Source organism: Eurosta solidaginis, chromosome 5 (assembly GCF_040869045.1).
Source record: "Eurosta solidaginis isolate ZX-2024a chromosome 5, ASM4086904v1, whole genome shotgun sequence".
Lineage (NCBI taxonomy): Eukaryota > Metazoa > Arthropoda > Insecta > Diptera > Tephritidae > Eurosta > Eurosta solidaginis.
The window spans coordinates 158333502-158347390 of NC_090323.1; the positions used below are offsets into that span (position 1 = coordinate 158333502).

The window sequence follows — 13889 nt, forward strand, 5'->3', positions numbered from 1 at the left end:
TACGGCCAAAGACTACACCAAAATCTTCACATTAGGTGGCATTGTTTACGCCCCTATTGAATTGATGTTCAGGTAGGGCGTTTGTGCAACATATTTTACGATACGCCATTCTTCAGACAAACTCTGAAATATGGCAATTTTAAATAGTTTCTAGGACGACAGCCGAGCAGTCAATATAGGCAAAGTGAGACGACCCGAAGGTTCATTTCCACAATCATGATTACAGCCATTGCTCTATTTGCGATGGAACCACCCATATTGCATGTGCAACGAATATACAAATGCTATCACACTTTTAAACATTTCTCACAAGAAATAAACAAATTAGTAAAATCAAAGAGCTTATGAAACACCAACAAAGAATCTGTACTTTGAGCTAGCAGATGTGGCTACAGAAAGTGTTTAATTTAAACAAATCACTGTTTGGACAAATGCTCCGCTTAGAAATCCATTTATTTTATGAATTGCTATTTGCTGTGATTTTCTGAAGCTGCGGCTAATGCTTGGATTCATTAAGTAAAAATGACTGCCATCAAAAACTGCCTTAAGCTGACCCGCAGGTCAGTTGGGGTCAAAAGTGTTTCCATTTGTCACTCAAAGCCGATAAAGCAATGGTCAAAACCCACGCTAAATTTTTATGTTCATTTATTTCACAGCCCGTTTTAGTTATTTCCCGTTGTTTCACACGTTTTGGCATTATTTATTAATGGGACAGCTGCTGGTAAACGAAAACAAATTACAAACATGTTGCCAAATGAAATTTGGCTATTTTCATTGATATCGATCAGATTGTACTTAAATTTGATCTAGTGAAAACCAGGCATAAGCTTACCGCGCCATCTATTATCACATATTCACTTGGTTGTACGTTATTAGCCTTACGACTATGATAACGCACATAACTATGATGTTTTACTCTTTTACGGTAATACGCTACTAAACACTAATGCTACATCGTGTATACCAATACGCTTGTACATAAGTAAACTATTCTTCTAATACGCTTTTGCGATAATACTCCTTAGCGCTTATACGCTCTAACGGACCTAAGTGGGATTCAAGGGGTTGATAAGCGCAATACAAAGCTTTATAGCTTCAAAGCTTTCGCAACCCTACGCACCTAAGCGAGGGGAATCCTGTTACAAATATGAATGTATCATACACATATTTAGCAGGCGAGGCTCTGGCGACCCCAAGTTCCTCGTAGAACTAGGGGGTGTGGCGGGATGGCTTTGAAGGTTTAATGTGGTCATATAAATCGGTCCGAGATGGTCGCGCTAGTACCTTAATGGTGCTTTCTTACCGGAACGTACCGGATCTATATCCGCCAAAGGACTATCGACATCGATAACACTCCCGAAAACCTTAGGGGAGTGTCATTGTCGTTAATACGACAATAACAACAACAACGGACCTACGTTAATAGGCTTTAACGCTATTAAACATCTTATCAAGAATGCTTAATTATTTTTCCACGTAGATACGTCTTTGCACTGGCGTTTTTACGCTAATAATCATATATATTATTTCTAATTGCTGTATTTATGTGCGGATCCCTTTTCGCTATTATTTGGAATCCAAATCTATAAATAAAGTTTTGGTTGTAAAGATGGAGATTCGGGCTATTAGCGAGCTTTGGGCAATTTTTGTCGTAGTGCTTTTGTTTAGCTATATTTTATTAAAGTAATTTGCTAAAAATAAACGAGTGTGAGCACACAAAGAAATCTATTTGTACTATGGCACTATTGTGAATATTTGCTCTGCATTACCGGCAGTTGCTCTCATACGCCAGATGGCAGCGCAAGCTGTAAGTTATATTTGATTGATATAACAGCTGATATGTGCTGATATTTGATAAGAGACTTTTAGATTGGTTGCGCAAGAAGCGCACGGACACGGCTAGTTATTTACATACTAGCAGACCCGGCGGCCGTTGTTCTGTCCGAAATTTGGTCTATCTGCATACATTTTAAGATGTTTTTTTCCGTCTCACACTCCTAGTCTCAGTCCCAGACCTAGTCCCAGTCCCAGTCCCAGTCGGTTCCTGGCCCAGTTATCGGAAAAAAGCATCGTAGATACTAACCTAGGCAAAGGGCTACCCATATACCAAATTTCAGGCAAATCGAACCATGAATAGAATTTGTTCGGATGGATAGGTTCACAATCTGGTTCACTTCCCGGAAAAAACATCGTAAATACTTAACTAGGCAAAGAGCTACACTTAAAGCGACACCAAAAGATAATTGCCGATAACAGCAACATGGAGTTTATGTGTTTGAGCTCGAAAATTTCATTTCGGTATTATCAATTCATGTCCGTATTTCGGCTTCGCATGCATATTTACCCGTTTTGCCAGATTTATGCAACTAAACCGAAAATCACAATAAAAATTACTTTACTTTTAAGCTCTCACAGCTTTCATTTGATATTCATATTGTATAAACACATTCTAGGAGTATCCGGGTTCACACTTTGGCCTATATCTCCAGACCCTGGTCACCCAGGGGTAGGAAGAATACCCCGTATTAAAGTACTCATCAGCAGCTTTCAGTTTATACCCATATTGAACAAACACATCCTAGGGTTACCCGGGTCCACGTTTTGGTCTATATCTCAAGACCCTAGCCACCTAGCGAGATTAAAGGTTGACGAGCGACTTCCGTGGGGGAAACTACATAAGCATGCGCATTATTCCGTTGTGTTGTTTAGTCGCCATTAGGTAACAACATAATGACAATCGCATTTTTATGTCTAGACGAAGAAGATAAACGCTTTAATGCGCTGAAATGTTTTCACGGTGTCCCGTTTTTACGCTGTTATGCCAAACAACTCTAAAGCTGATAGTCTCCTACGTAGTGTAACCTAAGCGTAGTTGTTGTTGTTGTTGTAGCAATGCTCGCCCCACCTAATAGCCGCGGCCGATCACAAATTGTCATCAATATCCTCTAACGTTTTGGATAATTTTCGTTAAGTACTGGATTCACCGGGCAATTCCCGGCATAAAGGTCCCACGCCTGTTTATGGAGTTCACCAAGGACCGGCTGGGTTCTCAGGTGCCGTATTTCCTGAAAATGCTTACGGAGATGACTCCTTAAGCCCCTAGGCGGTGCTGAGTCATCAATCAGATGTCTGTTGGGATGCCCAGGTTTCTGGGTATTCAACAGGAACTGTTTGGTCAGCATATCATTTCTCTCCCTGATGGGGAGTATTCTCGCCTCATTATGCAGATGGTGTTCTGGGGACATAAGAAGACAGCCCGTGGCGATTCTGAGAGCAGTATTTTGGCAGGCCTGTAGTTTCTTCAAGTGGGTGATTTTTAGGCTTGGCGACCATATGGGTGACGCGTAGCACGTAATCGGCTGGCTAATTGCTTTGTATGTAGTCATGAGCGTTTCTTTATCTTTTCCCCAAGTACTGCCAGCGAGGGATTTGAGGATTTTGTTACGGCTCTGAATTCTCGGAACAATTGCGGCTGTGTGCTCACCAAAATGTAGATCCTGATCAAACGTCACACCCAAGATTTTGGGGTGTCGGACAGTCGGTAGCGTAGTGCCATCGACGTGGATGTTCAAAATGGTCGATATTTGGGGCGTCCATGTTGTAAATAAGGTCGCGGTGGTAGTGCTATGGAGTTTTCTGAAGCCATGCTGATGAGGGGCTAGCTGCAAATTTGCTTGGAAATAAGGGAGCAAAATGGGTTCAAGCGTCTTTGCCACTGGCGATAGGGGAGATATCGGACGATACGACTCACATATGTTAGCTGGTTTCCCAGGCTTTAGTAGCGGGACCACCTTGGCCATTTTCCATTTCTCAGGTATGACAAAGGTGGAAAGAGACAGAGTGAAGACATGCGCTAAATATTTGAACCCCTCTTTCCCTAGGTTTTTAAGCATCGGCATGGCTATGCCGTCTGGGCCCACTGCTTTGGATAGTTTAGCACGACCAATGGCGTCCTCAACCTCTTTAGCGGTGATGGTGATTGGTGACGCGCTGAATTTGTGTTTATGTGCGCGTCTATTGGCTCTCCGTCTATCTTTGTCGACCGTAGGATGCATTATATATTGTCGGCAGAAAGCGCTCGCGCATTTTTTCGCGTCCGACAGCACTTTGTCGCCAAAGGCGATGGAAACTTTGTCTTTGTGCTTAGTCGGATTCGATAGGGACTTTACGGTGGACCAAAGTTTACCCACACCGGTAGAGAGGTTACAACCTCTTAGGTGCTCCTACCATTTCGCCCGCTTGTGTTCATCTACAAGCAATCTGATGCGTTGGTTTATATCCCTTATTTGGGGGTCGCCTGGGTCAAGCTGTCTTATAAGGTCACGTTCTCTCGCTAAGTTTGCATCCTCCGCCGGGAAGTGGGCCGGATTTCGGGAATTCTCCCGGCGGGAATGAAATGTGCCGAGGCGGATTTAATGACCTTACGGAAGGCACGCTCCCCTTGGCGGGCATCAGTCCGGATAGGGAGGGCAGCTAGGCGGCTGTCTGTAAAGGATTTATATTCTTCCCACTTTCCTTTTTTGAAGTTTATGAAAGTGCGTTTTTCAGTGACGATGAAGTCGGCGTTACGCTCAAGCGAAATAAGTATGGGCAGGTGGTCGGATGCCAATGTTACCATCGGCTGCCAGTTGACGCAGTTTACGAGTTCTGCGCTCACGATTGAGATATCTGGCGAGCTGTGACAGCTTCCTACCATACGTGTGGGGGCGTCTCCGTTTATTGTGCAGAACGTCGTTTCTTCTATTTGATCCGCCAACATCTCACCCCTACTGTCCGCCCGCAAGTTTGAATGCCATAGATCATGATGGGCATTGAAATCGCCTAAGATAATGCGATTGTTGCCAGTGAGTAAGGCCCTGATATTAGGGCGGTATCCACTGGGGCAACAGGTGGCAGGAGGGATGTAGATGTTGCTGATTTCTAGGTTTGCATCGCCTGACCGGACAGATAGGCCTTGACGTTCTAAGACATTGTCCCTGCGGTCGATGCCAGGATCAAATATACAATATTGCACAGAGTGGTGTATGATAAACGCCTCCATTTCCGCTCTCGCGGTCTTTCCTGTGGACGTTATACCTAGAGCAGGTCTGCAATGCAGATCTTGCTGTGAGTTTAGTCTCTTGAATCGCAGCAATGCGGATGTTGTGCCGCTTCATGAAATCGACTATCTCCGTAATCTTCCCAGTTAGTCCATTACAGTTTAACTGCAGAATTCTGAAGTGCATAAGGGGGGACGTCGCCACTCTGGGGGTAAGTGACGGGTGACTACACCTGGGTTGGGGAAGGCCAGGACGCAATTGCTGTTGTAGCCCTAGGACTGGGCGTCCTTGGGCAAGCATTGGGGTACCCGGATGATTTCGGTTTGCGACCTGGCAACATGGCGCGATGAAACCCGTCGCTTAGACGTAGAGTACGGGACGCCCTTGGGCGTGAACAGCAAGGAGCCACAAAAGATTTATAAAAGTTACGTGGACGTCGGGTTTTGGGATCAAGCCCAGAACAACCTGTCCGATGCAACCATCCCTTGCACGAGACACACTGAACAGAGTATGACCGTCCTAAAAAGATTCTTTTCCGGCAGATGCAGCAAAACCAGTTCTCAGGACCGGGGTCAGGAGACGGACCCGGATTGGATTCGATGCCTTCCCGGAGTAAGAGAATATGGAGCAGTCCTGCTGCAAGGAGCTGCTGGGAGGATGACAATTTGTGGGAGGGACGAAACAAATTAGATGGGGTCACACTGAAATGACAGTCCTTGGTCGGGAAAAATCCCGAGTCGCTCCGGTACATAGAACCGACTGCCTTGGGAAGCGCCCTAGGCGTAGTCTTTGGAGTTAGTATGCTACATGGGAAAATAAAAAATGTAGTCATGTAGAACAATGTATGAAGTAAAGTTTATTTAGGAAAAAGGGTTTAATAACGGTTTGTTATAAAGTTATCGGTTTGTTATCGATAAATTATGGGTTTGTTGTAGATGCGTTACCGCCGAGTTATTGATTTGTTTAAAAAGTTAATTTCTTATCGAAAAGTTGGTGTGCTATCAAAAATATTGATTGCTATCGAAAAGTTTTTGATTTGTTATCAGTGTCACCAATTTGTTATCTGTGAATTATCGATTTGCTATAAAAAAGTTATTGAGTTACTATCGAAAAGTTATCGAATGTTTACCGAAGAGTTTTCAACTAATTTCGTTTTGTTGTCGAAAAGTTATCGACTTGCCTTTGGAGTAATCGGTTCGTTATTAAAAAATTACCGATTTGTTATGAAAAACGTATCGACTTATTATCGAAAAGTGATAAAATTTTTATCGATGAGTTAGCGAAAAGTTTTCGATTTATGATCGAAAAAAATGGATGTGTTTTCAAGAAAACATTTGATTTGCTATTGAAATGTTATCAGTTTGTTATTGGAGTGTCTTCTCATTGGTTTGTCAAGAACAAATACCGATAATTTTCAATATAAAATCGATGATACATCTGTAATCCATCAATAACAATCCGATTAGAAACTAGTAAGCTGTTGACTACCGCGATAACAAGCCGGCAGCAAACCGTAACTCGACAACAGGACTTCGGTATCGATAATAAGCCGATATTAAAACAATACCTTGTCGGTATCTTTAACTTGCCTGATAGTCAAGAAGAAGTAATTAAGCCGGGACGATGAAGAGAGATGTTTACGAACATATGCATATATAAGAGTCTAACTAAAAATAACTTTACAGGTCGCTCAATGTTAAAATTTTCTAGAGAATGATTCCGAGCAATATTTTGGCAAAAAAGAGCGTCAAAACCGACGAATATATAAAGTAATTTCACTAAAAGTATGCAAGGTTTATTAACTTCCTTCTTTAGGCCAAATTACGATTGGCTGCCATGCACTCTTAATAAATCCTTCGATATTTCATTTCTCGGTCACTGCAATACGTGTTAATCTTGTATTTTAATCTCTTATTGACGCTTACAATGCACTGGACACGCACCCTCCCAGCTGCTTGCTGGTTTACGTTATTTACACGTTACACCAAGCCGTCTCATAGTTCATGTCGCCTCAATAAAAGGGAAAACAAAATCACCTACCTTATTGTCACTATCTGTGGTATTACCCGATCCGAAACTAGCCAATGAGCAACGATCATGATCATTTTCTGTTAGTGGTTCATCCAAATCACGCGACGAACGTTGCGATGAGCCAGAGTTCTTTGCCGGCGACTTTGGTAATGTAAGTGACGTCCCCGAAAAGCATGTTTCCTGCATAACTTCACGCATTTTCTTTACCCAAATCTATACAATAAAAAAATAAAAATTGTTTGGTTATTTAAGTGGTTTAAAGACTAAATGTTACAGTTCAAATCGCTATACTTTGAACTATGCAAAAAAAAAAGTTGAATTGGAAATTTCCGGCAACCTACCTGTTTGGTTTCCAAACTATTTGCCTTCAATACAATGCGGCAATCAGAGAGCATAGGCGAACGTCCCGTCCACACAGCAAATTTAGTTTCATCACCTTCAATGTGTTCAGTGATGCCCATATCTATTAAAGAACAACAAGATTATAAATGAAATACATGTTTTATGATTTCTGCATTTCAAATTTACACTCACCAGTTGTCATGAGTTTGCTCTTAAATTGATATTTAACAGAACCATTTGAATCCTTCACCTCTTTAGCAAACAACAAATACAATTCAAACAAGAAAACGCGTCTCTCACGTCCCTTACGTATCAATTGCTTTGTATCCCATGCTTGGAATGCATCCTGCAATACAACCTCACCCAAATTATCAATGGGTACATCACAGTTTTCCAACAAAGATAAATGCATTGCATCATTCGCTTTCTTCGGCACATTTAACATTACTTCTAGACCTTCTTTAATTTCGCCATGACTCTCCTCACAGCATGAAAGTAAATCTTTGAGTAATAATTGGTATTTTGTAATGCGTTGCACTGGTTTTATGAGAAAAGCGGGCAAAGGATGTTCAACTTTGTGACGATGTTGTAATTCATCAAAATATGTACCCGAATGCTGTACCATCAAATTATTTGAGATCGGTTTGTTTTTACAATAATAAACATACATATCGAATTTTGATGCCCATGTGACAAAACAATGTCCAACATCTTCAGGCATAGTTTCATATTTTTCTAATTCACGTAAGAATATTTTCTGATGGAAATTATAAATTTCACGTATGTTGCCAAAGAGTGTGTCTTCCTTGCCCACCAATGGCGGTGGTACACCTTGTCCTGTGCGAAATTCTTCAAGGAAGCATTTAATGCATGTTTCCAAATCTTTTACATAGGTACGTTCAGTTTGCATTAGTTCGGCCATAATGAATTCTTTTCTGCGTGCCGATTTTCGTTTTTCTTCGTTTATTTCTTTAGATGCTGCTGTAGTTGATGTAGTTAGTTTTGCTTCTAGTGAGGGATCAGAATGTCGATCAGTTGTGGAACCTGTAATGAAGGAATTGATTGGTTTGAATGAGAGCGATTAATGTTATTACGTTAGGAAAATGACAAGTAGTAAGAGAGAAAAATCCAAATTATAGAATGTTAGGTTAGGTTGAACGATAGATAGCCCGTTCCGTAAGCAAATAAGTAATTCGTAAATTTTCCAAGATATTGTTTTTCGAGGTTCGAAATGATGCCCTTCCCAATATATTTATTGTATTAATAAATTTAAATATTAATAATGTAGGCGTGGTCCGTCTTCTTTTCTCATTTGAATTGTAGGAATTGTGTTCTCCTATTAAAAATTGTTAAAGGCAGGTCTTCTAGAATTTAAAAGGCGACACAAGTGTTTCATTGCATTTTGACGCGCTGAATCCAAATCTGCCATAAGGATGGGCCTAACGGGTCATAGTTCGACCCTAACCTCAAGAACAGGAAAAATCACTGTCGATTGAGGGGTTTTAGAGGTTAGGGCCGAACGACCCATTCAGGCAATTCTGATAACAGAATTGGATTCAGCGCAGCAAAACGCAGTGTATAACATTTGTCGCTTTGTCAAATCCGGTACTTTGTGATGTGCGGCTTCGTGCTTCCATCACTTTTGCTTTTCGCAGATATGGAATTTTGCCCCTTATAACACCTGTTATACATATATGCACATGGAGAAAAAATTTATACAGATCAACTTACAGTACAGTTAAGGGTCCAACTTTGAACTTCGAAAACTCTTTCGAAGTTCTAAACTGGACCTATCCTAATATATTTTTTTTATTTATTGCGCTCAAAAAGATTTAAAAAACTAAAAATGTGGCGTATCTATCTTATTTTCTTATTTGAATTGTAAACAAAATTTTTCTCTATTATAAAGGAGCAAAGGCAGATGTTCGAAAAAATTAAATGGTATAAATTTCACAGCTACACAAAAACAATTCAGCGGATTTATACTATTAAAATAAATTAAAGAGGCAAAACCCGCTAATTTTTTAATATTAGGAAGGGTCCAATTTCAAACTTGGAAACTCAATAACTTTTTTGGGTCAATACCCAGAAGCAAGGTCATTTTGTCGTATAGGGAGAACAAAATCATATTAATATAATATACTAACCAGAAGCAGAACTTATCGATGAATTTGCGTCAGAATCAGCCGGAACTACCATTGACATGCCAAGAGACTTTTCTAATTGCTCCCTGTAGGTATCCATGCGGTTGCTGAAGTCCTTGTATCTAGTTAAAAATACACACAAATATACGTCAGAATACATAGATCTTGAGCACAATAACTGCATTCATACAACAAACCTTTGATCCACTGACGCCACCCATTGTTTTATAGCGCTCGCATGCGCATGCCCTTTCTCCACCAAACTATCAGCCAATTGTATTAGCAACTTAACACGTTCACGTGTCTCTTTTGCAGTACCACGAAATTCGTTGTGCTCTTTGAGCAGACCTTCGGTCTCTTCGCGTGTCTTACCTACCAAATTTGTGCGTGACGAGAGGTAAGCTTCACCTGTGTTATGTATCCATTCGATTGCTTGTTTTGCGCTACGCTCAAATAGCACAAATTGTTGACATTGATCTAGCGATTTTTTACGTTGCGTCCAAAATTCAAGCACCTGATTTTCCTGCGTCAACAACTTATCGAGTATGGTGCGCACATGCGTCTCACAGTTGCCTTGTGTTTGATATTTGTAATATTGTTGTGAGCGATTGGCATATTTAAGGAATGTTTCGGCGGTACGACGTGCAAGTGTGCACGCTTTAAGGAATGCCTCCTTTTGTTCCTGATGCTTTGAAATTAATTGCACAATAGTTTGTGCTTTATCACTTGAGCCACCACCGCCACACCAATCGTCTTCGCGACGATACTCACGCTCCAAGCTATCGAGCACAGAGCATACCTGTTCGGCGGTTTTGTAAAAATTCATTGAAGCTGTTACGAGTTTGTGGCGCTCTTCAGCGTACGTGACCAGCTGTTGCCATTTTTTGGTTACATCATCGGATATTTCACGTATCGATTGTGGATCATAGTGATTGGCATTGATGAGCGCATCAGCGCGATATTTCACTTGCACAGCGGAAGTGTGTGTCTTCTCAATGGCAACCTTTTCGAAGGGAAAGGGAAAAGAGATGGAATTAATATATAAAACAATAGAAATTGTAGTGCCTAATTAAAAGTGTGTGAACGAATTTAGTAAATTGACACACATTTTCCATTTCGGTGGAAGTAATAAAATCCAAATATCAACAATTACGCCATCTCTAACTCACAACTAAAAATATCATGGTAAACAAGGAGGAAGTAGAAAGAGGAGAGGGAAGAGAGAGGGGAAAGTGGAATCTTTTAAAGCATGCAAAATTAGGCGTAGAAGTAGAGATAAGACAGAGAAGGTAAAATTGATGTGGAAAAAGAGAAGCGAATATAAATAAAATGGGTAGAGAAGGGGGAAATGAAGAATAGATAGGAAAGTTGAGGTAGGGGTAGAACGTGAAGGCGATGTGAAAAAAAGGGAAGGAAAAGGAAAGGTAAAGGTAAAGAAGAAGGCAGAGAAAAGAAAAGGAAGAAGAAAAGAGGAAAATGCAGATAAAAAGAATAGAAACAGGGTGTGGCGCGGATAGAGATAGGTGAAAGGGATAGTGAGAAGCAAGAAAGAGAGAGGGAATACTGAAGGAAAGCCGAAAGATAGGGGGTAGAGAAAGGAAGAATTGAAAGGGAGCAGAGATCAAGGCAGAGTTAGGATATAGGAGCGGAAGAGGAAAAAAAGAAGATGAACAGTAGGAGTAAGAGAAAGAGTAAAGCTACAAAGAAAAGAAAGCGGCAGATCGTGACAAACCAGGTGCGGAAAATATACAATGGTTTAGGTTTGTTGGGATTTTTTTTGTATACTACGCGGAACCTAAATTCTGTTCCGAAAAAATCTAGAAATTATCCCGAAAACCATCGCATAGTGATCTCGAAATTTGCTCGAACACAGTACCAAAAGAGTCCATTAATGGGAACCCCAGCTGGTTAGGAGGCTTAGAATGTACAGGTATAAATACCTGTCATAAGAGGCGACTAAAATAACTAAAGGATTCAAGGGGTTGTGCAAAGCAACCCTTTCACGGGGATGCCAGCGTAATTTATAGCTTCTCCAACTCCATTGTCAACCTCACCTACCCGTGGCGTAGACTGTTTCTAAGCAGCCGAGCCTCTGGCTACCCCAAGTTTCTCATGGAACTGGGAGGTGGGGGCCCGGATGGCGCAGAAAGTTCAACGTGGGCAATTTAAATCGTTCCCCAGATGGTTGGGCTAACACCCTAATGGTGCTTGTGACCGGAACGTACCGGATCTATAGCAGGCAGGGGATCGCCCCAAAACTTCGGGGAGTGTTTTTATCGCTAAAACAATAACAAAAACAGTCGAGTTGAGTTCAAACTCATAATATCTCTAACATATCTTGAAAAAAAAAACAGTTCAAAAACATTTCAAATAAGTACCGAAAAGGTTCAAATACCAAAAAAAAATCTCGAAGTAATACCGGAGCAAGCCCTAAATAAAATGGGCGGCAACTAAAACTATAAATGTACAAACCTAGCTAAAGCTGCCTCAAAAAGATTCCCAAAAAATCTCGAAATAATATCGAAAAAATCGAAAAATGGTCACGAAATAGTCCAGAAACAGTTCCAAAATTCTTCTGAAAACAGTTTCAAAGGGATTCCGAAGGTTCCGAGGACAGTTACGAAATTATTCGTAAAAAGTCCGGGTATGTTTCCGAAGTACTCCCACAATATCCCGAAAAGGTCGTCAAATACCGCGCGAAAAACACTCCTGGAACTATTGTGTCCTATGCGCGAATTGTTGATAACGAAAACAAACCTGAAGTGATCTCGAAATAGTCCCGAAACTACATATTATATCATCATCATCTCTTTCATGATCTGTAAATTTACTACTTCTTTCCTTTCTAAAAGTTCAAAATGTTCCCCAAAGAAATGAACAACTGGCTTGTAAGGAGCAAATAATAAACACCCAGGGACCCTAATTTTGGGGTTCTTCCAAAGTAAGTACACAAATATTTGCAACTTTTTCAGGTTGTCCAATTCAAATATTTCACCTCATCTCATTCATTTAATTCATCTCTAATTCATTCATAATCACCTGAAATTGTTCATGCTCTTTCCGCAACTGCTCTGCCTCCTGCAAACTATTTGGCGTTACAAAACTAGCAACCAACATTGCTTCACCATTGCGAATCCACGATATAACTTGGTTGGCATCATTTTGAAATTGGCACAGTTGTACAGCTTGCTCCAATTTCGCGCGTTTCGCTTCAGATAATTCCTCCAAATCAATTTCGCGTTCACCCAGAAAGTCCAAAAGATATTGTATGCGCGCTTGCGCTGTATGCGTAGCATCGGCCATTGAAATAATGCCGGCTGTTTCGAACATTTGTAATAAATCTTGTCCCTGTTGCAGTACCTCGTAGGTGGTATTTTGTATATCTGTAACAGAATCGTTGTGCATACGTATTAACTGTTCCGCTTTTTGATAGTCGCGTGACAGATCGGCATGTTGCAATTCTTCTGACCAAATTTCTAATTGCGATGATAATTCCATGGCGTCACGTTCAAAATAACGCAAACGCATAATTAGATCTGCGCGATATTGACGAGCTGACCAAAGTTCTTCAAGCTCGACCTTTTGTTTTGTTAACTTTTCTAAAGTAGTTTCAAGTCCTGATATTGAAACACTATTTTCATCGTATTCAAGTGAACGCATTTCTTGCAACAAAGCTTCCCCCTGCGCTATAGTTTGCATGCAACCTTTCAATGTGCTTTCCTGTTGTTCGCGAAATTGTTGTAAATGTCGTTCAATACCTTCGAGATTCTCTTGAGAGAGCATAGTTTGATCGGTGGAAACATCGGTGCGTAATTGATCAATCCAAGCGGTGACCTGTAATGAGACAAATGTCATAGTATCAACTTGATTAAGCTTATAAAAAGATTAGCACAAGTTTTGGAGATGGAATAACTCAACTGATGAGGCAAAACTTGGTGCTATTACAGTTAATATTCGCCTAAGCAGTCTTGCTATATGTGAGTGGAAAAAACGATAGCCTACACTACTAAATTTGAAATTGCAGCACAGCTGAAATAAAGTCCCTGTTGTTGTTGTTGTAGCAGTGCTTCGCCCCATCCAATAGGTGTGACCGATCACAAATTGTCATCAATATGCTCTAACGGGAATCCAAGGAAGTATTAACAGGGGTGGACCATAGTAACAGGGGTGTTAGAGGCGTTGGTTCCACAAATGGTTGGTGTCATGTGGCGACACATTGCAAGCAGGGCATACATTTTGTATGTCGGGGTTGATTCTGGATAGGTAAGAGTTTAGCCTGTTACAGTATCCAGATCGAAGTTGAGCAAGAGTGACTCGCGTTTCCCTAGGGAGT

At 40.9% G+C, this 13889-nt stretch overlaps 1 protein-coding gene across 3 annotated transcripts in view; it reads right to left on the reverse strand.

The window, feature by feature from the left end:
• trio (trio Rho guanine nucleotide exchange factor) overlaps positions 1-13889 on the reverse strand; it is a 274438-nt gene that overhangs the window by 212723 nt on the left and 47826 nt on the right. For all 3 annotated transcript variants that reach the window (XM_067792358.1, XM_067792357.1, XM_067792356.1), the window contains 6 exons: positions 12596-13390; positions 9754-10559; positions 9560-9678; positions 7605-8456; positions 7412-7533; positions 7080-7283 (listed from right to left, as the gene is read on the reverse strand). In XM_067792358.1, coding sequence (XP_067648459.1) covers positions 7080-7283; positions 7412-7533; positions 7605-8456; positions 9560-9678; positions 9754-10559; positions 12596-13390 — 2898 coding nt within the window. The remainder of the gene's footprint in view (positions 1-7079; positions 7284-7411; positions 7534-7604; positions 8457-9559; positions 9679-9753; positions 10560-12595; positions 13391-13889) is intronic.